General features: G+C 38.2%; 1 protein-coding gene across 1 annotated transcript in view; it reads left to right on the top strand.

Moving 5' to 3' along the window:
- HFM1 (helicase for meiosis 1) overlaps nucleotides 1-25543 on the top strand; it is a 198532-nt gene that overhangs the window by 80201 nt on the left and 92788 nt on the right. The window contains exons 33-37 of the mRNA XM_036755468.1: nucleotides 549-610; nucleotides 1235-1240; nucleotides 1783-1814; nucleotides 6910-7030; nucleotides 12028-12098. Of these exons, the coding sequence (XP_036611363.1) occupies nucleotides 549-610; nucleotides 1235-1240; nucleotides 1783-1814; nucleotides 6910-7030; nucleotides 12028-12098 (292 nt within the window). The remainder of the gene's footprint in view (nucleotides 1-548; nucleotides 611-1234; nucleotides 1241-1782; nucleotides 1815-6909; nucleotides 7031-12027; nucleotides 12099-25543) is intronic.

Consider the following 25543-nt stretch of genomic DNA (forward strand, 5'->3'; position numbering starts at 1 on the left):
CATTGGGCTCTTTGTGACTTCCAAAAGATCCATGAGACCATGAAGACTATAACATAATTTGATAAGCAAAATCATACTCCTGTGAAAGAGGACTGACACAGAAGGTGTCTCCAACCCAAGCCCCAAAAGGAAACAACATTTCTTCCCTCCCCTAGAAATGCTGTTTGTCAATGGCCTTATATACAGAATATTTTTGTTGCCTAATCTTAAAAATAATAAGAATGGGTGGGAATTTCAGACCAAGAAGGGATGGCAAAGCTGTGAAAGTCAGATAGAGGAGATATGTGGGTGCAGGTGGGATTTCTCAATATAACCTTCACATTACACTAAATAGAAAATTCTCTAATCCATCTGTGTATGGTTCTAGCCCAATATGTGTATATTTCCACCTCCTTTCTTCACATTGCAGATTGGTATAAGTGACTCAGAGGAGGGATGAATAAGTGGGTCATAGATTTTCCCCCATTTGTTTGAATAAATGGTTTTTAGTCTCCTATTAATTTTTATATTTATTTCCAATTTTCTCTTGTTCCCACAAATCTGTAAAGGTCAAAATGTACACAAATTTCTGCATCCTCTTTAGTGAAAAAATGGGATTCTCCTGAAGTCTGTGAAAAATCCCAGCAACGACTGCAATCAGCTTATTCTGGAGAAAAGGGTAAGTCACCACAGGTGTATGATTTAATAAGGGCAATGATTTTTCATTACTTCAGATTGAAAAGTAATGATATTGAAAAACAAACATCTAAAATTATTATAACCACCGACTCAGCTACATTTTCCTTTTGAATTATTAGGCCAAGTTCAGTCAATCAGTTATTCAACAAGTATGTGTTAAATACCTACTACAGATGTACCAGGCACCCTGCTAGAGGGTGGAGATACAAATACAATGAATAAAACTGTCGCTGCCCACAAAGGGCTTACAAACATGCTGGTTTTCCTCATTATTTTTACAGTCTAACAGAGGAGACTGATTATCTTTTTAATTTTTATTTTTATTCGGATCATAATCACCAAATAGAATGGATATTTGCATACATAGTACAATGGAAAAGACTGTATGAGAAAGTGCCTGTGTCTCTGTTATGCACAGCTCACTTTTCCTTTTAAGAATCCAATATGACCAGCCTGTAGCTTTTAAAGCTGTCCTGTTTTTCTGGCCTTCTTTCTGTTCTTTGGGAGATTTCTTAATCTGATATTTCAAAGGATCCTGATGTTTCTCTTGGGGGAGATGGAAGTTCCTTTCCTTGGCATTTTGCTAAACTAGGATTCTGTGATCCTTGATTTATTTTCATTTAAATGTCATACGTGCCCTCCATATGATCTGGATACATTGATCTAAGAGAAAGATAAATATGAGAATGTGGGGGTTACATATAAATATGTATCCATGTATATAAACACATATGATCAACAAAGGAAAACTAAAGAAGCATATTCAATTTGTGGGCCTAAACATGTAAATGTTTAATTTTAAACTTCTTTTTGATAATTCAGGGCACTTGTGATCTCATTAACATGTGTAATCCCTGCACCCGTACAAATCACAGTCCATCTATACCTTCCTGTTCCGTGTGACTCTTATACATGTCTTCCCCTAAGTCCCTTACAAGTGATTCACCTCATGTGCCAGGATATCTGTATAGACCTGGACACTGTGTCTGCTGGCAGGTAGAGGATTCTTTCAGACCCAGCAAGCAACAAGGCTGTGTGACCATATTTGAAAAGAGTTTCTTCATGCTCTCATCCTAAAGAAAAGAGAGAATGAAGCCTTATAAGAAGTGAGAGAGGAGCCATTCACTTGGGAAGACGTGACTTGTCCATGGCACACTGAGAGAGAAATAGGAGGAGCTTCTGGGGATCAGCAGTACCACTGCTGCTGCTGCTGCTGCTGATGCCACTGCTGTGATTTGGGGTCTGAGCCCCACGGAGCCAATACTGAAAAGACTATAGTGGTCTTTGCCAAGAACGATGACAGTGATGCCTCCCCTCTCCTTTCTCTTTTCTCTCCCCAGGGAGGGGATCTATCTGTTCCAAAGATTATCAGTTTCTTTAAAACTATAGTTTATGATGTTTACCTAACCTTACTTTGGTATCTTGATAACAAACTAGCATCAAGATGAAACTACAATTTACCCAATGTGTGATGAGTTAATATCCAGCCTCAGACACTCACCAGCTGTGTGACCTTGAACAAGTCATTTAACCTTGTCTGCCTCAGTGTACTCTTCTGAAAAATAAGCAGGAGAAGGAAATGGCACCAGTCCAGTGTCTCTGCCAAGGAAACCTCAAATGGGGTTATGAAGCGTTAGATAGGACTGAAAAAATGGCTGAACAACAATCTCATTTGCTCAGGGATGGTTTTGAGGGAGGGTATGGTTGGCTATACAGAGAAAGAGAAGGAACCTCTCTAAAGCGTTGAAAGTGCAGGTGGTTTTCTTTGCCGGGTCTCTAAAGGACTAGTTATTGTTAAGCACTATTATAACTTCTCAAAAGCAGGGGGAAAAGTAAGCCACCTGAATCCAGACCAACCTGAATTCCCCTGGGCAGAGAAACAAAAGAGCACCATTAGGGGGAAGGGTTTGATCAGCAGAAGCTTTTTGTCTAAGCCCCTGTGCCTTACTGGCCTCAGACAATCTCCTTAGCAAGGTTTCCCCCAACAGGTTAACAGTTGTTAAATCATAGATTCTTGGAGCTGGACAGGGTTACAGTAATCATTAGTTAAACCCCTTCATTTTACAGATGTGAAAACTGAGACAATAAAGGGCAGACAATTTGTGCAAGGTTACCTGCTAGGCACTAGTAGCGAGTTGCAGTTCCAAGACCAGAAAGAACTCAATTCTCCTAGTTCTTAGTCCTTGCTGCCTTTCAGATTCTAAGTGGATTTGGAAATCCAGCCCATGGCATGCTGGTATGTCCTTACAAGGTTTCCAACTCCTTTTTACCAACTTCAGGGGCTGCTGCAATATTTTAAGTGCTTGAGGGGTTTTCTGAAAATGTGGATTATAAAATGAGATCTCATGTGTTCAAACGAGAAATTCTGCTGCCAATCTTGTTAAATAGTTTCCCACTTGTCAGCTGAGAGGGAAATGAACTAAACGCTTTCTGTCCCTCCACAACAGCTATTTGAAAGCTTCTCTGCTTTTAGACCTCCTGTACCAGTTAGCTTCTCCCCTTCCTCTCCTAACACAGGATCTCATCTCCTCTTTTATTGAGGAAGTCAAGGCCACCACAGACTTCCTCTTCTTTCTGTTTTACATCCTCAGAACCCTGCTTCAGCATCTCCATTTTCCCTTTTGCTTCAGACTCTAAGTTAGAGGTGGACCTTATCCTTGCCAAAGCTTGTGGTCCTGACGAAGAGAGAGCAAGCCTATGTTGACCCCAACTGCCAAGGTTCAGAGCAGGGGGTGTCCAAATCAGCGTGGGGGACGTGATATAGGAGGCAACCCTTAGTGGTCTTTGAGAATTACTATGGCTGGAATATTCTTCATCAAGCAGCCAGACTGTAGCAATACATGAGAATAAGAACTATTCCCCAACAGCGAAGTGGTCAGAGGATGTGAACAGTTCTCAAATAAGAAATACAACATATTAACAAATTTAGCTCCCAATTTAGCTGTTAGATCTTAGATGACTGATATATAGTCTAATACTGGACTCATACTCAAACTATTTCCAACTTGGTAGGACCAGACAAAGCTCGCGCTTTGCTGGCATATTCCCTAAAAACACAGGTCACCTCTACAACATAATGGAGCATTGCAATAGAATTTTAGTGGAGAGTACAGATAAACACCATAAATTTATTCTGCATGTAAGTGTCTTAGTATTGTCCAGGGCCATCACCCTACTCTAACTATACATTCCTCTGGAGACGGGGGATTCCAATGACTGGTAAGCCAGTACAATTCTTTACTTCCTTCTGCTCTCCTAGCCTTTGTTCTCTTGCAATCATCAGTCACATGTTGTCAACCCCATTACTCCATCTATTTGCCTTTTCTGTTCCTACTCATGTGCTGGTAAACAGAGCTCGAGGAGCTTTTCCTGGGCTGTGCTCCATGTCTGGAGTGCTTTTCTTCCTCATCTCTGCCTCTTGCCTTTCCTCAAGGCTAAGCTCAAATTCCATCTTCGGCAATAGGTCTTTCTCTGTCCTCCTTCCAATCCCCATATCTAGTTCTTGCTAGTAGCCTTCCTGCTGAGATTATCTTCTGCCTATTCCATATATGTCTTGAATAAACCTAGTTGTCTGCATTCCATCTCCCTCATTAGAAGGTGAGCTCCTTGAAGGCAAAGATCGTGCATTTGCCTTTCTTTGTATCCAACGCTTAGCACCGCATCTGGCATATAGAAAATCCTATTGCTTGATGAATTGATTAACAAAACTGCACTGACTGGCCACACACATTTGTGTTTTCTAATCTCCACTGAGCCCTCACTGCAGTAAAATGAGTTCATTCCTCTGTAATTGATTCTCTCTTTGTGACCACTGTAGCTTCTCCAGATTTTCTCTTCTCTCTTCAAGCTTCCCACAATACCCTCTTCCCCTGCTCTTAGATGAAGGCCTCCTCCCATACTTCAAAAGTACTGAAGCTATTCACCTTCTGCCCTGCATTTCATCTCACACCCCCTTCACATCACCACCTGCTATCTCCTCTTTTATTCCAGTCTGTGATGAATAGGTGGTCCTTCTCCTTACCCAGGCCAGCACCTCTACATGTACCATTCATTGATCCCACACATCTTCTCAGGTAAATTGTCCCTCCTCTACTATTATCCCTACTTCAGTCTCCCCCATCTACTGAATCCTTCCTTGCTGCCTACAAACATGCTGAAGTTTCCCCTGTCCTTAAAAAAAAAATTCTTATTTGATGAAATCCTCCCTGTTCGCTATCATCTGATATGTCTCTCTTTCTCAAAGACTGGCTTTCTTTTTAAAAAAAATCTGCATTTAGTGCTTCTGCTTCCTTGCCTCTCACTTTCTTTTAACTACTTTGTAGTATTTTTACTTTGATATCAAAAGCTCTGGATTTTGCCTATGCCATTCCTAAGTCTTTGCCTTTTGGGCTTCCTGAAAGGAGGTAAATGGAGGATTCTTTTCATTTTCATTTTGCCGTCTGGCTTTCTTATTTCTAGACAGTTTTCTTTTATGATTTCTTGAAATATGATATGCAATTGGGTTTTTTGTCACAGTTTTCAGGAAGCCTAATGATTCTCAAATTATCTCTCTTTGCTTTGTTTTGTAGGTCAGCTGTTTTTAATAATAAATATTTCATTTATTCTTCTATTGATCCGGCTTTGACTTAGTCCTAATATCTCTTGTTTCCTCATTGAACTTAAATCAGTAATCATCGAAACAATTTGGTTAAAAAATAGAAAAGTTGAACAAAACATATTAAGTGAACAAGACCCAGAAATAATAAAATGTAGTAACATGATGTTAAGTAAACCCAAAGACAGTCCCGCAGAGGCAAACACTCCTTAGTTTTTTAACAAAAATAATTGGGAAAACTGAATAGCAGTCTGGCAGAAATCAGATTTAAACCAACATCTTCTATCTACCATATGTATCCAATAAACTCTAAATGAATATACAACCTAAATATATAGGATATCATATTACAACAATTAGAAGACAAAGGAAAGAGATAATTTTCACAACTATGGCTAGGATAAGAATGTATATTGAAACGAGGGATAGAATGTATGAGGAAATACCTCCCTAAAGCAGCTACCAATCCGGACTTCAAAAGACTGGTGAGGAAATGTGTCTCCCACCTCTTGGCACTGAGGTGGTAGATGAGAGGTACAGGATAAGACAGTGCATTCCCAGACATAGCCAATACATTGGTCTATACACATTTGACTTGACTAGACATAGGTGTCCTAAGAGAGGGCATGTACTAGGAGGGCAGGAGGCATGGGGAGGAAAGGGTGTTAGTGGGGAGTGACAGAAATGGAAAAAAAAGAGCATCACAACAATTTTTAAATACACAGAATTTAACCCAAGTCCAGATGGGGATCTGAATAGAGCAATTTTGTTATTGTCATGTTAAATTTAACATATATTTCTTTTTTTAAATTACATTACAGAAATTTCCCTGTGTGTGTGCCTCTCTTCTAATATACTCCGTGTGTCCTCCCACTGACACCGTGTATATATGTATTAGAAATGCCCTAGGATTATAAATAAATCTTTTGTTATTACTATTCATTCTGTGCCATTTCAGTAAGTGCTTTTGCTTAGAGCTAATTTTGTCAGTTCATTGAGTATGAGAGGTGAACATGCCAGTGGATGCTTGAGAGTTATAGTTTTAGGAATACAGACCTACAGAGTACCTTGAATCTGGAATAATTGTCTCCAGAGAGATCCAGCCCCCAAGTGTCAGTGGGAAGAGGGATTATCCTCCAAGAGGCCACTGCTACACTGGTATCTGCTTTATGTGTGTTTTGTCTCTACCTATAAATGTTCATGTGTCTCAGCTCTGGAAAGCAGAGACTTTCCCTTCTGTCTTTGTAACCCCAGCCTAGCATATTGGAGGTGCTTAATTAATTCTTGCTTGCTTGATTGATTGATTGCTGACAATATTAGTTTAGCACAATGCTTTTGTGAGGTGTTCAGGCCTTTTAAAATTTTTATCTTTGAGACAGTGATGTTTAATAGCCTTTTTACTTATTTATTTGTTGTAGATTGAATGACTGCCTATTCTTTCATATTCACAGATTTTTCCACATGGAAATATTGTTGTAGATTGAATGACTGCCTATTCTTTCATATTCACAGATTTTTCCACATGGAAATACTCTACAACTTTAAGTGAAGAAAGCCCTCACATAGTGCTCTCCAACAGAAATCTTAATAGTTCCTTAATGCATAATTTGACAGATGCAGATAAAAACAGCTCTCAGTTTTCAGATTCTTTGAATGTGAACTTCGAATTGGGAGATGAAGTTTGGGATGATTTCAATGATGAAAAATTAATAAATGCAAGTAACTTCTTAACCCACATGGAGAACACTGAAATGCCAGGTAAAACTGTTTGAGCATAAAATGATTTGCTAAATATTTATTGAAATAACTTTTTAGTTTAGCTTTTATAGGCTAACTTTCACTTATTTTCTAAATAGATGTTTAGATTCAAGAAACTCATAAAATTTTAATATTGTGATGATAGCGAATTGAAAATACTATTTTTGACACATAGTAACTTTGGCTGAAGGGTAGATTCTATTTCAAGAGTATTACATGAATACCACCCTTAGAATCAAGAAATTTAGAGCTGGAACAAACCTTTGAGATTGTTTAGTCCAAACCCCCTATATTTCTTTTTTTTCTTTTTATTTTTTGTATTTGTTTACTATTTTATTTTTCCCCAATTATATGTAAAAACAAGTTTTAACAATTTATTTTCAAACTTTGAGTTCCAAATTCTCTCCCTCCCTCCCCAGCCCCCCTCATTGAGAAGTCAAGCAATTCTGTATAGGTTATACATGTGTAGTCATGCAAAACATATCCATAATAGTCATGTTGTGAAAGAAAACATAGACAAAAAAACCTCAAGAAAAATAAAGTTAAAAAAGGTATACTTCAATCTTTATTCAGACACCATCAGTTCTTTCTCTGGAGATGGAGAGCATTTTTCATCATAAGCCCTTCAGAGTTGTCTTGGATCATTGTATTGCTGAGAATAGCTAAGTTGTTCACAGCTGATCCTTGTACAATATTGCTGTTACTTTGTACACAGGACATTTCACTTCACATCAGCTCATGCGAGTCTTTCCAGGTTTCTCTGAGAGCATCCTGCTCATCATTTCTTATAGCACAATAGTGTTCCATCACAATCACATACCAAAACTTGTTCAGCCATTCCTCAGTTGACAGGCATCCCCTCAATTTCTAATTCTTTACCCCTAGAAAAGAGCAGCTGTAACTATTTTTGTATATATAGGTCCTTTTCCTTTTTTGTTTTTTTAACTCTTTTGGGTTACAGACCTAGTAGTGGTATTGCTAGGTCAAAGGGTGTGCCTTGTTTTATAGCCCATTGGGCATAGTTCCAAATTACTCTATAGAAGGTTCTGTAGTCCACAACTCCAGCAACAGTGCATTAAAGTCTCATTTTTCCCACATGCCCTCCAATATTTATCATTTACCTTTTCTGTCCTATTAGACAATCTAACAGGTATGAGGTAGTACCTCAGAATTATTTTAATTTGCATTTCTCCAATCAGTAGTGAGTTAGAATATTTTTATATAGCTATAGATAGCTTTGATTACTTCATCTGAAAACTAATTGTATCTTTTGATCATTTATCGATTGAGGAATGACTCTTATTTTTATAAATTTGACTCAGTTCTCTATATGTTTGAGAAATGAGGCCTTTATCAGAGAAACTTGCTTTAAAATGTTTTTCACAGTTACTATTGCTAACTATATTCCTCTCCATTCTATTTCCCCCACCCCTGTTTATTCCATTCTCTGTCTTTTCACCCTTCCCTCCTCAAAAGTCAAACCCCTTTTATTTCTCCAGGCCTCTGATTTCATCCACATGAGAATCTCTTGATGTGGAAATTCCCATTACCAATACCGATCAATCACTCATCTGTACCTTAAATATAGTTTTAGCAGGCTACCTAGGGCACTGACAAATGAAGCCATCTGACCATCATCATACAGCCACTGTGTATCTAAGGCAAGACTTGAATTCAAGTCCTGGTGACTCCAGGCCCAGCCCTCTGTCCAATACCCCCAACTTTACACGTGAGGACACTGAAGACCCCGGAAGAAAGGCAGCCTGCCCAGGGTCTCACACCAAAGAACTAAAGCTAGAAGGAGCATGTAGTCCAGTTCCCTCATTTTTAAAGATGGGGAAACTGAGGCCTGGAGAGGTTGAGTAAGTAGTACAGCCCTGCCAGAGTGGCTCTGTCACTGGAAAGCTCTGTCCACACACGTTCTAGGTAAGTACATGGTGTCCCCACAGTTCTAGTGCTGTTCTAAGCTAGTAAAGCTGTTTAAGCTGAACACCTCACTGAGACTTTGGGGACACTTTGGAGTTTTCCCTTGCTTTCAGTGCTCTTCATACCTTGTAGAACATTGGGAATGCTGAATGAACTATAACTTAATCTTTCACATGCACAACAAAATTATAATAAATAAAGCAACGCTTTCCTATCTAGCTTTAATCCCCTTTACAGATATTTAAAAGCAGCCTGAGACCTTTTACCACAGTGACTAACAAGCTAACCTGTGTATTTTATACTTTGCACTTACTGTAGATTCTCAGCAACTCTCTCTTTCTCTTTGCAAATTAAATTTGATTAATGTGAAAAGAGAATCTATTTCTTCCTTTAAATAGATTACATCTGTTGGAGACACTGCTTATGGAACTAGTGAAACATCTCATTCAGCTGTTTACTGGTGTTTTACTAAATAATATTCTTTTTAATACTATTCCTTACACAGGAAGCCCTTTGCTTCCCAGTGCCATAGGACATTGGCCACCTCTTGAGAAGACACAGGACAGCTTCCAAAGGGAAACTTCAAATAGGCAAGTTTTAGAACCTTTCATAGGACTTTTGACAACTTTATTTCCTTCTGAAATGAAATTAAAATTGGAGTCAGAGAAATACCAGATCGCAGAGGTCATGCTCTGATGGTGTACTGTTTAATCTAAAGCAGACTGATTTTAGAGTACTTAGAAAAAAGTGAAGGCTTCATTACTTGATGTTGCCATAAGGAAGTGGTAGCTATGGCAGCAGTGAATAACAAAATACCAGAGGGAAGAAAAGAGTTCCCTTTGTTCAGGAACTGATTTTCCAGTTCGTTATTATCACTGTCCTGGCTTCATCTTAGTAGTGATAGTAATATTTTGATAATTCTGTGAGAGGCTCATCAATGCATGGGCTCCCTCATCTGATGTAAATGGCAGTTGACATCAATCAGTCAATAAGCATTTAAGTGCCTATTGTGTGCCAAGCACTGTCCTAGTCACCGGGGAATACAAAGACAAAAATAAAACGTCTCTGTCCTCAAGAAACTTCCATTTTACCAGGAGAAACAAGATGTACAGATACAAGCATATACAACATATATATTTCCGATTCTCTGTCTTAGTATGGAATGGAAAAGCATTTAATGAGTACTTCCTATGTGCCAAGCACTGTTCTGAGAACTGGGAAGGTGAATAGAAAAGCAAGACAACTTCTAAGGAACTCCCATTCTCATTGGGGGAGACAACGTGTAAGACAGTCCAGATGAAGGACGGAAGGAAGGAGTGGGCCTGACACTGGCTGCTACCCTGGGGTACCTGGCTAGGTTAAGGTTCCATGTTGGGACAAAATGAAGCACTTCTGGGTCATTCAATGCTAACAAAAAAGATTTACTTAGCCACAGCATAGAAAGGATATCAACACCAAGCCTGGAAAGATATAGCCCTCTCTTTTTCATATTGAAATGTCTCTGGTCAGCAGTGTAGCGTAGGGTGTCTCACACAAGTTCTTGGGACATTGGTCAACAGTACACCATCACCCAATGTTGGGGGAGGGGGGCTTTTTATGGCTACAGGTAAACAGAAGTCCCAGGAAGTTGCATCAAGGGAGGTACAACTTGAGTCTTAACATCATCTCCTCCACCCTACCTGGAGGCCAGTCAAGTCCTACAGCTTTGTTTTTTAGGGAAAAACTAGCTTACCCATGTTTTGGGGGATGGTAGAATTTGGGAACTCTGATAGACATTGGTTCTGTCTCAGATGGCAAGGACCGCATGGTCAACTGGCACATTTAGTCAAATCAAAGTTGAGCTTACCCTCTGCAAGCAGAGCCCTCGGGAGGCCCTGTCCCTTCCTTACCCCAGGGAGGCACTGGAGGAGAATTTATTGGAGTAACAACAACTCACAGCTCTGCCTCGCTTAAACCCAATTAACTTGCAAGTCAAGACATCACCTTCATGATATCCTTGGTCAGTGATGAAGGACAAACAACAATAATAGTTCTATTTGTCAGAAAGTTTTTCTTTACATCAAGTCTATAGCGTTTTTGTAACATCTGTCTCATTGTCCTTAGTAGTAGAGAGACAGACAGAGAGAAGAGAGAAGAGAGTGAGATGGGGTGGGGGTGGAGACAGAGATAGAGTTTGAGTTCTAACAGATAACTGCATAACTGAAGCCCCCAATGATGACTGCACTGTGCTGCTCTGCCAGGCTTGTGCTCTGTCTCCTCTTTTTTGTCCAGGGGCCTTGTAGTATACAGTGATGAAAATTACACTTCTGTTTGTCGCTTCTCTGAGCTTCACCCAGATATCCTCTGCTGTACCTTCCCCTCTGGTTCTCAGAGCTTCTCACATGAAGCCACGTGAGTGTACACATGAGTATACACATGAGTGTACCTGCTTTATATACAGTGCTTCCCCCCCACCCCCAGTACCTTCTTACCCACCCACCCTGATTCTTCTGAACGAGGCATGTCCATCCATAACCATTGTATAGTCACAAGCACCAAGTCTCAATGAGGCCAGATCTACCTTCTTGTGTTAGAGCCTCCAGGTCCTCTTCTTACTTAAACTTGAGAGACTTGTATGTAGACATGGGTTTTACTGTTGACTCTCTTCTTAGAATCTGTGTCTTGTGATTTCTGGGTGTTAGTTACTATTCTTTTCCTTCTTTGTGGCTACTCTCTATAATATCAAACATGGGAGATGTACCCATAATCTTCTGCCTACCCTATCCTTTGTAGTTTAGACAAAGACATTCTTGCCAGGCTTTGTTATGTAAACACCCTCTCTGGTTTGGGATGGTGACTGGGCCTGCTATTTCATTGGTTTAGGAAGCTTCTAGATGAGGAAAACCTCTCTACCATTTCAGGTCAGAGAGAAGCATGGGGAGGTTAAGGAACTTGCCCCGGGTCACACAGCTAGTACACGTCAGAGCTGAGACTGGTATTGATTTGTTCCTGGCTTAGAAAGGAGGCCTCCTCACTGCCTCTGCTCATTGGTGATAAAATTTACCAGTAGACCACCGTGAAAATTTTTGCAGCTTGTGTACAAACATTAGTGGCTATGGATGAAAAGGTAGAGAAATTCTATGAAGAACCTGATAAGACTCTGGTGACTTCAGTGCAAAAGCAGAAAATGTTGAGAGAAAGAGTAGAGTAGAGTGGAAGAGAGTAGAAAATATTGAGAAATATATGGCAAAGCATGGACCAGGAAGGAATGAGAAATGCTAAAAACATGGATTATCCAGAAACTCCTTACCTCTGTTTCATGAACACCTTTTTTTTTTTTTAAGAAAAGCATTGGAAGGTGCTGGACATGGCAAGCACCAAATAACACCATAAAGAATGAAATAGATTAAATTTTTACAGACAAGAAAAGACCCGTTATTGATTTGGGAGTTATCCTTGAGACAGTTGTGTATGTATAGTCAGGCTATCATTTTGTCAGAGATAAGATCAGAATTAGTAAAAAAAAAAAATAGAGAACAGTCATGAGAAAAGAAATACATGGCATGCAAGTGAAACAACTTACCCCTGAACTGCTTAGACAAGTCATTGAAAATCAAAAATGAAAAATGAAAAACAGAAATTACGCTGACATCAACTAGAATAATATCATTCCATTTAGCTGGTATATATTAATTGCCATGAGACAAAAGGAGCCTAGAATGTGCCTTATTCAGGCCACATTTGACAGAATTGTCTTTTGTACTGTCGTTTGTACTATCTTACAAAATGGGATAATGGAAACTTAAAAGTGGAATCATCTCATAAAGTCAAGAAAAACAGTGGAAGGTAAAACTAGCTTAAAGAAAGCTTCACTAAATAATTCAGCTAAAAGCATTCAAGGATGAACAAGGAAAGAGGAACACAAACAGAAGAAAAATGGCAAAGAATTCCATAAATACATGTAAGCGTTTTCTTCATCAAAGAGGGTGGAACCCCCACACTTGGACTGTAACATCACAGTTCTATATGTGCTTTAGAGGTGATCAAAATGGCACTAAAGAGATCAAAGATGGGGAAAGCAGCTGTAGGAGACTAAGTGCATTTTCAAGATGTCTGTGCTGGGCGTGACACAATTGGGAGGATAGCAAGAGATTAGTATACAAGGTATTTGAAGGAAAGAAAACTTATCAAAGATGTGGGAGGGGAATCACAGAGTTTATTAATACTTAAAAAAGCAATAGAGAGAACATCAGGGACCCTCAGCCTATTATGGTTCTACTCTGCCATCTCTACAAAACATTCATGAGAATTGTCTATACCTGAGTCAAGGTTATTAGTAAGAAACAGGCAGGCTTTTATAAGCCACATTCAACAATAGAGCATGTCGTTACAATTAACTGAAAAATGTAGAGAATGTATCCCATTGTGTTTATTGTTTGTTGCTTACCAAAAGAAGCATTTGATTCTATAGATCAAAGCTCCACCTTACAGGCTCTTTTACAACAAAGTGTCTACCTTCCATACTTCAAAATCATTCAAGATTTTTAGAAGCTATAACAACAGTAATTACCCTAATCATTGACCCTCTGATAATAAGCATTGGGCAAGGCATAAAACATGGGGATATCTGCTCACCAAAGGTATTTGTGGCAGAGATCCAGTGCAGAATGTAGGCCAGAGAACGGAGGGAGTGCCTGGGAACAGTGAGTCTCTAAATGCTCCAATTTGTGAATTATGTTGGCTGATTGTATCAAACCCTGGAACACTGCAGAGTTTCAGAGGAATTTGGCTGATCCATCCACACAGCAAAGATTAAGTAGATGAAGAATGGTGATTCCTCAGACTTCTACATTCACTCGGAGGGACGCCTTACCAAGCTTGTCCATCTGGGACTGACCATCCAGATAAATGAGCTGAGTGTAGAGTTGAACAGGAGGAGAAAGGGATGGGCTAGATGGCCTTTAGGAAATTGCCAGGCTGCTTTAATGAACCCAAGTTTTGTATGAAAGCAAAGACTTACCTCTTTATTATCAACCCTCTATATGTGTTGCTATATGGCATCAATACATGGAATATAATTGTCTCAAAAGAATTAAAAATGAGTATCATACATTGGTCTGTGAAGACTTGCATGGAAGGTGTGAATAGGCTGTAACATAGAAGCAATGAGGACCTTCAAAGAAAAATGGAAATAAATGATGACTTCAAGGAAATGGGTGGTAGAAAGACTGGTCCTCTGGTGAGGTTAAGGGATAAAAGACTAGATAGGCAGAATGGTCCGCTAGGACCTTACCAATGTCAAGAGAACTTGGTGAAAGCCTCCAGCATACTAGGTGTACTCCTTTGCTGAACTTCTGGGAGGACATGGCCCAGAGTTACACAGGATGGGCATTTGTAGACAGGTCGTGACCAGAACACAGACTTAAGTATTTGAGTGTATCCCATCAGAGGTGTTTGCTTTTTAAAAGAGCAACCTATTCATTTAAAGCAATGAATAACTAATGAAATGGGTGAAGACGTCTTCTTGGTACTTCTCAATGTGCACCATGTTGAGAGGCCAAGTGTTTCATTTATGTAAGATCAGCCCTTATTACTTTCTCTGCAAGATGTCGTTAGATGAGAGAAGAGCAGAAGATTGACATTCAAGTTGCTTTCATGACACAAGTCTATTCTCACAGTCTCAGCCTCTGATCCTGGTTCTGTTCACCCTGCTCCAAGAATTCTCTTTTTCCTGTACCAAGACAACCAGAGGCTCAGAACTATTCAATCAGTTTGCCAGTTTATCAGATCATGTTTGCTTAGGCTTCCACATTACAATCCACAAAATGCTGATAGCACTTTGTGAGGATCAGCAGTGGGACCTGGTACAATTCAACATAAAGGCTTAAAGCTTTGATGAATCACCCCATCCTACTTAATAATAACAACTAGCATTTCTATACCGTTTTAAAGTTTTCAGAGCACATTATATGCGTGATACCATTTGAGCCTCATAACAAAGTTGTGAAGTGGGTTGTACAGTGATTATTATCCCCATTTTACAGATAAAGCACTTGAGGCCCCAAGACCCATAGCTAGTAATTGTTGGAGATAAGACTTGAATCCAAGCTGTCCTTATTCCACACGTGGCACTGTATCCACTATATCATATCTACCCTCCCAAAATACAGCCTAAAGGATCTGTATCTGAAAACATCTACCCACTGACAGTGCTTCTACTTCTGTACATGCTATCATGAACACCCGGGGCCTGAATTCTGGTCCAGACCGTTTCCACCAGTGTCAGAAGATGGTCTGAAGATTCTTACATAACCCGGGGTGTAATATATCAACCAACAAGCATTTGTTAAGCTCCTACTTTGTGCCAAGCACTAGGCAGCGGGTATACAAACACAAAGATTGAGACAATACCTTCTATTAACGTGCTTATATTCTCTCTAAACCTTGAGCTGTCTTGCATATTCATGGTCTTAAAAAGAGCTGAGAGAGGGCTTGTGGGTAGACCAATGCTAGCCAACTACAATTACTGAAAACAATTACCTTAAAATTATTTCCACTGATACCTGTCATTTGAAGGGCTGTATATGGAGGGCAGCATGGGTCCAAAACCATATGACTACTATTCTGGCTCCCTTGTAGTAGAAAAATTATGGAGTTTGAGGCAATTTGATAAGGTAGTTACTTAGAACATTATGTCATTCATCACAGGCAAGCAGATGGTTTTATCTACTTAAGAGACAGTCTCAGAACTCATAAAAGTACAAATGCAAGAAATGTAATCAAAGACAATGCTAAAGAGATATAAAAATTTCTAAGTAATAATAGCCACATTAATGTATCATTTCACAATTAACAAAGTGCTTTCCTCATCACCCTTTGAGTAGGCAATACAGTAAATATTGCCATTTTACAGATGAGGAAACTGAGGTGGACAGATGGCAAGTGACTTTCCCAGGGTTACTTGGCTGTTAAGTTTCTGAAGGAGGATTCAGCTCATTTTTTCCTAACTCCAAGACCAACACTCTATCCACTGCCCCTTTGAGCTTCCTTTACATTAATATGTTAGAAACTCATTATCTTTCATAAAGCAGTGGGCAACAAACCTCCATAATATAAATACTGACTTCAAAATATCCTTGAGAACTCAACAAATAAACTTTACTAGACCATAAGCACTGATGGAACTGTTACCCACAATCATCTGGACATAACATTGATTAATACAAAGTTAATAAAAACATTTTAATTTAAGCTATATCAAATAAGCATAATCCACAAATTATATGGAACAAACAGCTTCCAAAGCATAGGGCTCTGGTGGAAGAAATTAAAGCCATGTGAGAACAGGATGAGGTACATGGAGGAGTATGCTGGTAAATGCTTAACAGCTGGCTTTCTGGGGAAAAAAACCAACATATATGTGATGCACTTTTAAGTTTAATCAGCATTATTGGAATTTTCTCCATCACTTTCTTAAGTCTAGTGACTCGAGACATTCAACAAAATTGTAAATCAAGCCCTTATTTGTAGCATTTGTCAGTTTACAAGGAATAAGTGCAAACACTAAAAATATAATGTTCAGCTCTTTCTCTTCAACTAGTTTGAGCTGGCTCCAGCATACCTTTGCCTACCTGCCGTCCCTGTGGTCCTATTTGCTTCTAGGGTCACTGAAGAATCACTGAATCTACAGATGATCTTTTATTTTAATATTTTGTTATATTACAAAAAGCAGTCATTCTATTCACCTGTGCAACAGTTTGCTGAACATTAAATATAAAATAGAATAGCAGTATGGTGACATCCCAGGACCATTTTTATCTGAACTCCATCAACAAAATTTGGGAAGAACTGTGCAACATATCACTGCAGGTTTCAAAATTTTAACATATAGAGGATACCTAGAAAGACATGATTAAGTTCTTAGGATTGTACCCAAGAAGTCTGTTATCCTTTATAAAATGATAGGTAAAAAATACCTATACTGCACATACAAATTACAAAGCACCAATGGAAACAGACATTATCACAGACAGAACTATTGTACACAACTACCCAGGTAAGATATTGACACACAAAGTTTTAAGAACATTTTTAATAGGTGTCACCATACCAAACACTTAGAATATACAACCTACATGGAATGTAAAGCTTTCAAAATACAGAGACCTAGAAAAAGAAATTAAAACTATCTGGGAACAGAATGGGGTCCGTGCCATCTTGTCCTGTTTGCTAGTCTGTTGTCCAGCAGATGTTTTCAACGACTCTATAATCCAATCCAATAAACATTTATTAAGCACCTATTATGTACCAGGCACTCAACTGAGCACTGAAGATAGAATTAACAAAAAGAAAGGTAGTTCCTATTCTCAAGGAGCCTCCACTTTAAAAGGGGAGACAATATACAAAAAGAGGCAAGAAAAGATGGGAAGGAGGGGAGAGGAGACCCTAGGGGATACGTGGTATAGGGGCATCTTGTTCTGTGAAGTTGAAACCAGGCAGGGCAGCAGATGCAAAGTGAAATGAGCTAGGTCCAGTTTCTGCCTTCTATAAAGGAAGGCATTGGAAGGAGTTTGTCCACTAATCTTAAATCATAAGACTTTTGTTCAGTTATAGAAACTGTTTTATTTACATATATAATGGTTCTCAGAATACTAAGTATAAAAGATAACTTGTCATATCTGAATTGCATTCTACAGTGACTTGTTCTCTATCTGAATTCTGTCAAAGATAGCAGTGATGGGACAGAGCCAAGATAGTGAAGTAGAGGGAGCATTCTAAAACTCTCCCAACATTCCCCTCCAAACAGCTTTAAAATAACTCATTGAGTAGAATTCTGAAGCTGCATAACCCATGAAAGTTTGGGGTGAGACATTTTCCAGTTCAGGGATGACTTTAGAGGTCTCTGACACCAGGGTGGGGGCTGACTGGGAACCCAGCACACTGAACACATCAGCTGTGGGCCTTAGCAGTGGTGGTGATGGCAACAACGGCAGCATTACTGAGAGCTCTCACTGCCCAGAAGTTGTAAGGGGATTGGACACCTGGTCAGAAAGAGATTATAGGGAACCCTTGTGTGGGCCAGGTACAGTTCACTAACTTCATTCACCATTAGCCAGTTCCGAGTTGCAGTCATAACAGAGCCCTATTCCCCAGCACAGTTCCAGGGCAGAAAGTGCACTAGCACTTGTGATCTAAAGGGAGCAGGAGCCCTTCCTGGGTAAGTACCAGAATGCAGACCAGGAGAGCAGTGACCGTAGCTCTCCCCATATCACACCACCTTGGAAGCACTGAAAATTTATAGACGCCCAGAACTAGCTGTGAAAACATCAAGGAGAAAAAGCAAGAATCTGGGGACAAGCTCTCCTCCCCCCAAACTGAGCAGAGCCAAATGTTAACATAAAGTTCAAAGTCAAGAAATCGGCTAGAAAAATGTGCAAACAACAAAAAAGAACCTGACTGTAAAAATCTGCCATGGTGACAGTGATGCTTCAAGGTACAAACTCAGAAAAAAAAAAAAGAAAATGGCATAAAAACATCTACAACAAAGCCTCAAAGGAAAAAAAATGTAGGTTGCATACAACCCTAACTAATTCCTAGAAGAACTAAAGAAAGAAATTTTTTTAAAAAACCAGTTATTTTATAAATGAGATGAGAGTAGTAGAAAAAAAAATTAGGAAAAGAGATGAGAGCAATGCAAGAAAACCATGAAAAGAGAATAAACAACTTGGTAAAAGAGGACCAAAACGTGACTGAAGAAAATAATTACTAAAAACTTAAAACTGGTCAAGTAGAAGCTCCATGAGACATCAAGACACAATAAAACGAAGTCAAAAAAATAGAAGAAAATGTGAAATATCATCAGAAAGAGATTATAGGGGTGAAAAAATACCTGGAAAATAGAACAAGGAGGATTAATTTAAAAATTATTGGACAAAAAAGGAATTATTGGACTATCTGAAAGCCATGATCAAAAAAAGAGCCTAGACATATTTCAAGAAATTATCAAGGAAAGCTGCCCAGATATCTTAGAACCAGAGAGCAAAATAGAAATTGAAAGAACCCACTGCTTATCTCCTGAAAGAGATCCCAGAATGAAAACTCCCAGGAAAATCATAGCCAAGTTCCAGGGTTCCCAGGTCAAGGAAAAAATATTGCAAGGAGCCAGAAATAAACAATCCAAATACCATGGAGTCACAGTCAAGATCACACAAGATTTAGTAACTAGCACAATAAAGGAGGAGAGGGTTTGGAATATGATATTCTAGAAAACAAAGGAGCTATTACAACCAATAATAACCTAATAGCAAAACTGAGTATAATCCTATGGGAGGAAATGTTTTTCATGAATTAATGACATTTAATGAAATAGAGGCATTCCTGATGGAAAGACTAGAACTGAAAAGAAAATTTGCCATTAAACACAAGATTCAGGAGAGACATAAAAAAGTAAATGTAAGCAAGAAATTATGAGGAACTTAATAAGGTTAAGTTGTTAAAATGGGAAGTTGATATGTATAACCCCTAAGGACTTTATCATCATTAGGGTAGATAGGAGTCTACTTTGGCAGAGGGCAAGGGCGGGAGTTTATTTTATTAAGATGATCTCAAAAAAAATGAAAGGATGAGAAAGAGGGGACTGCTGGGAAAAGGGGAAAGGGAAAGGAAGAATGGAGAAATTATGTCACATAAAAGAGGTGCATAAAAAAGCGTTTTTATAATGGAAGGGGAAATGGGAGCAGAGGTGGGCATTGCTTGAACCTCACTGTCATCTGAACTGGTTCCAACAGGGAAGAATATACATATACACACTCTATTGGGGTAAGAATTCATCTTATCCAAAGGGCAAGTAGAAGGAGAAGGGGTTTAGAGAAAGGGTGAGGGTGATAAGACAGGGGTGGGGTGGATTAAAAGAGGCAATGGTCAGAAGTAGGGACAGGGTGGAAAAAGAGCAGATAAAAAAAAGAAAATAGGTTGGAGGGAAATACATGATTAAGTAATCATAACTGAGTGAATGGGATGAACCCACCCTTAAAACACAAGCAGATAGGAGCATGGATTAGAAACTAGAATTCAAAAATAGGTTGTTTTCAAGAAACACACTTGAAACAGAAAGACACATACAGAGTTATAACAAAGGGCCGGAGCAGAACCTATTCTGCTTCAGCTGATGTAAAAAAGACAGGGGTTGCACAATCTCAGACAAAGCAAATACTGGCAGTAATTATAATAACAACTACAATTTATATAACACTTTAAGACTTTCAGAATGTAATACAGATGAAATCCAGTGGTAAGCAGCATAATGTAGTAGATAAAAGGCTGGCCTTGAAAGCAGGAAGACTTGGGTTCAAGTCCCACTTCTGACATCCTGATTGTGAGCAAGTCACTTAGCCTCTCAGTTCTCTAGGTGACTCTCTAAGACTAGAAGGTGCCCACCTGCAATGAGATAAGGAATTCTCTCACCTGGAGTTCTCTATGCCAATGAGAATTAGAAAGGAAGGAGTTAAATGGGTTGTTGTTTTTTAAAGCAGGGACTGTTTTGTTTTTGTCTTTTTATTCCCTAAAATCAGCATAGTGCTTGACTATAGTAGGCCCTTAATAAATGCTTGTTGAATGAATGACAGCTGTAAGACTTCTTGAAATAAAAATAGTTGTAAATTATGTAAGTGACTGAAGAAAGTGATGAAATGTCTATTTTTTCAGTCTTCATATATAATAATACTAAACTCTGTGGGGTGTATTGAGTATGATTCACTTGAAAGAAAGGATACTAATGAAAATGAGCTTTCAAGGTCTCTATGTAACTATAATTCAGAATAATAAAGTGAAATATGATGCTTTTGTTTATGTAGCTAATATGATGAATATGATAAAATTCTCCAAAGTTTACTATTAACCCAACGATTATGTATTTCTTTCCTTGGTTACAAAATATTTAATTTTTAGCTTTTGCCTGTCACCGGAGAGGTCAGATGTTCATTTACAAGATCCCATCATTTCAAAGTTTCATATGTCCTCTGAAGTGATATTGCCTCAACAGCCTGGAAACACAAATACTGTAAGAAAACTGATTTGTGGAGTTTTATGTCATTTTTCAACCTTAAAAAATTGCTGTTACAAATACATGTATTCCTCACTAAACTGTGATAATTTTGTAAAAGGAGAAAAATACAGATAATCATTTGACTAGACAAAAGTAATATTAAAAATCATAACCTAATTCCAAAACAAATCCTCCGTCTTGTAGATGTGAAAAAAATTGACATCTATAAGCCAGACATTTTATCATATGAATATGTGATGAGAACTAGTGACTGGATTCTGGTTTCAGTGAGATATTCAAAAAGCATTGATAGGTTACCTATAAAACAATTGAAGGGTAGAAAAAAAATAGAAACTTTTCAAAGTTCCTCTGTAATTTCGTTTATGTTTAGAGGTCTTGGTGAGCACTTCCTTCTGCCAGTGCAGATCATCTGCTACTCACCAATTTTGTCATTTTAGAGAAAGGCCTGGGTGCCCTGAGAAGTCCAAAGTCATATATTAGGAGCAATTCTCCAACCATGACCACTCATTACTGGATTTGGAAGTTTTCTTTATTAACTACATTTCCATCTGGGTAGATCTATGAATGAATACTTCCACTGATATAAGTCTTAGAGCAAAATTTTCATTCTTTAAATAAATATCTATAAAGTGTATACAAAACCAAATCTCTTACCTGGAAATTTTCTTCATTCAGTGATACTTAAAGGCAGTCTGATTCAACAAGAACTTTATCACTGCCCACATTTTCCCATTTCACTTTGTTTAAAAATCTCAATTCTCTTGGGTGGTAATGAGGTTCTGGTGACAGGGAAATGAATGTGTTGCTATGTATGGCTTTCTTTCAGGATTTTATTTTTATGATAAAAAGGATAATGTACTGATAGTGTACACAAATTGTCAAATTTAAAAAATAATGACTTAAAATATTGTCTTTATAATATCTTCAGGTTTAAAAAAAGTGATGCTTTAGATTGGTATTTATATTTTCACTTTGGGAATTTTGATTCGATATTGTTGTGGCCTCCAGTCAATTTTTAATAATTCAACCATCATGTTGATTTTACGATTAGGCCTTTTTAATTATAAAAAATTGCTAGTATTTTAGCCAAATATCTTATATCAGTGGACAATTGCTTTCAGTAGTCATATGATCCTTTAATTGTTTGATAAAATTACTGTTAGTACTACTAAAATTCTGTCATATTTGTATGGTCAGATATAATTTTGGAGAAATCTACCAGAGCTTTTACAGGACACAGCCTAGAAGTCAATATAAAGTAGTGTGCCCTCTATCTGAAGGACTAAAAAGATCTTCTCATAGATTGGGTCCATCTGTCATGTGGTTTCTTGCCATCAGTTCAGAAAACAGCATAATAGTGAACTCCAAGAGTATCTGTTTCTTTGTTTTTATGAATGTCCTTGCTTAAAATGTGATTAGTCAATGTCAATAACTTTTATTTTAAACCTCTGTTCCTAGCTTCATTTTCAAGAAAGACATCATCAGACTCTTTCACCAGAAATAGAACGGGTACTACCGACTATTCGGTCAGAGAAAGAATCAAGTACTTCTCATTTCAATAATAAATGGGATTTTTTTGTTAGTAGCAATGATAGTAAAAAAGTAACTGATCTCAGGTAAGGAACTTCAAGATTTTACCAGTAAAAATGTCATTATAAACAAATCCAGTACTTTTTTTTACCTAGGTTTAAGGTTCATCTTTAGTCCTGGGGTTCTTAACCTGGGGGTCCATGGAGCCCTTCTTCCCCAAGGTCCATGAATAGATTTCAGTGGGTCTGTGAACCTGGATGAAAAAAAATCATATCTTTATTTCAATGTAATTGATTTCCTTTGTAATCCTATGGATTTTATCTTACACATTTAAAAACATTATTCTAAGAAGGCGTCCATAGTCTTCACCAGACTGCTGAAGAGATGTATGACACAAAAAGTTAAGAACTTCTGTACTAGACTAAAATCAGAATCAGTGATTTGCTTTGATTTGTTCAAGTTTGTGCCCTTTAATGAGTAAGGTTCAGTAAATGCTCTTTAAGCGTATGACTACACAGCACCAAATAACTGTACAGCTGAGAGTGCCTGGATATTTGCTTGTATATACTCAAAAAGTCTGACAGAACTGTTCATGTTTTATGTGCGTTTGAACAGGAGAGTTCAGTTGAGATCACTTAATCTTTTAGAGGATGCCTTTTAATCAATTGATTGGTTATTCTACATCTTTCAAAGCACAATAGTATTCTAAAGAATTAAGCTACTTCTACCCAGTAAACGTTTCATGGGAAATGTCACTAATTTTATTCTTCCACGTGATAGGATAACTTTCTTTAGTAATTTCTACTTCTATCAGGAGCCCAAAGCTAATGGCATGCTAAGACCTGTTTGCATTATTACTGAATACTTGTATTATTAAAGACAAGCTGTTGCTGAACACGTATCATTAATTAACAGTGTGGTCACCAAACATATAATCCTTGATTGCACCATTGAGTACTTTGAGGTGTTGATATGTTTTTATTTCCCCTAACTTTTTGTAGAGAGACAAGATAGCATAGTGGATAGAGGGCCAGCCTCGGAGTCAGGAATTCAGTTCAGTTCCATTAGCATCTAAGTGCCCACTCTGTGCCAGATACTGTACTGTGTCCCGGGGGATACAAAAAAAGACCAAAACCAAAGTAGTCTTTGCCCTCAGGAAATCTGTGGATTCAAGCAGGGCCTCTGATTGAGCATGTGTCCCCATAGATGAGTCACTCAGCCTCCCAGGGTTCCCAGCAGTTTGGGGAGATGGTAATTGACAGGGAAGTTGTGATTCACATGTGCACAGCAAATAAAATCAGAAGATGCACTTAAAGCTCACTTGAGGGATTAACCCCATGGCACTTGCTGAGATTATCAGTAACATGTTTATTAGGGCCCAGTTATTTAAATCCCTTGGGTGATGAGAAGCTTATCTCTATCTCTGCTCTTTTCTCAGTGCCCAGCATTCTGATGATGAAGAGAATGAAGTGAAGGCTCTTCTTGGGATATTTGATGGGATTTTCTAAAAGAAGCACACAAGATGCTGCATGTATTATATTAGTATCATAAAGGGTGAGAACAGATTGTGATATCTTAAAAATAATTAGTTCATAGATCAGATTTTTCTCAAAAATTTTACAGTTTTATTACCTTCACTGTAAAGGATTTAACTGTTTTATCTTTTCATTTTAAAATTTAACCTTTTAAAACTAATTTTATCATGGCTTTATTTCAAGAAGTTAATAATTACATAGTACTTAGAGAGAAGTATTTGGTGATTAATCTAAATTTGATAGAGTTTTGATTGCAACCATTTTTTTTCAATTTATGCTCATATTTATGAAAGAAAGAGAAAAGGTGATCTCTAAAGTCACAGGTAGTAGTAGCTCACTTGTATTGCCTGTGACTTATAGATTGTTCAGCAGTGTAATTCATATGCCTTTACTCAGTAGGTTTGAAATAGTATGTTTCTGATTGAATGCTATAACATTATAATGAGTAATAAATAAAAATATTAAACAGTGTGGAGTGTTCTTCTTTTTCAGTTTTTCTGAAAGGATTAATTCCAAAAGCTATGTCAAATTTATTTATTTATTTATCCATCAACAAACATTTATTGAAGTTACTCAGTATTTAGTATCCTTTGACATCGAAATCCCTGCTGGGCACAGATCCCAGAGAAGTCAAAGATGGAGGGAAAAGGCCCATATCAAGGCAGGGCAAGTCAACAAGCATTTATTAAGCATCTACTATTTGCCAGTTACTGCGCTAAATGCTGAGAATATAAAGAAAAACAAAAACATCCCTGCCTCAAGGAGCTCAAAATGTAATGGAGAAAACAACATGTGCACAGTGAAAATAGCTTTGTACAAACAATATGGCTAAATAAACAAATACATTCACACATTGTATGTATATATACATGTACATGATACATTAGAGAGAATCTCAGGAAAAGCCACTGACATTAAGGGAGATCAGAAAATACTTCATGCAGAAGGTGGGATTTTAGCTGAGACTGGAGGAAAGTCAGGAGACAGAGATGAGGTGGAAGAGAGATAGGATGGTGATAGCCTCCATAGTAATAGGACATTTAGGAAGAGGGAAGGGTTTGAGGAAGAAAATAATGAGCTCAGTTTGGCACATGTTGAATTAAATATGTCTGTCAGACATCCAGTTTGAGCTATCCAGTAAGCAACTGGAGATGCAAAACTAGAAGCCAGTGGAGACGTTAGGGCAGGATAAGTAGAATTGAGAATCATGAGCATAGTGATGATAATTGAATCTGATGATTTAGTGATTGAGCTGATAATATCATCAAGTGAAAGAATATAGAGAGAGAAGAAAAGAGACCCAGGACAGAGCCTTGTGGGACACTCAAGGTCAGTGGGTACCACCTGTGTGAAGCTCTACCAAAATCTAACTAGGGGCCATAGCTCCTAAGAACGCCAGACAAGTAGGAGGAGAATCAGGACAGAAAGTGTCAGAAAAAAACTAGAGAGGAGAGTACAAGGAGAAGGGAATGATCAGCA

Source organism: Trichosurus vulpecula, chromosome 4, assembly GCF_011100635.1.
Source record: "Trichosurus vulpecula isolate mTriVul1 chromosome 4, mTriVul1.pri, whole genome shotgun sequence".
Taxonomy (NCBI): Eukaryota; Metazoa; Chordata; class Mammalia; order Diprotodontia; family Phalangeridae; genus Trichosurus; species Trichosurus vulpecula.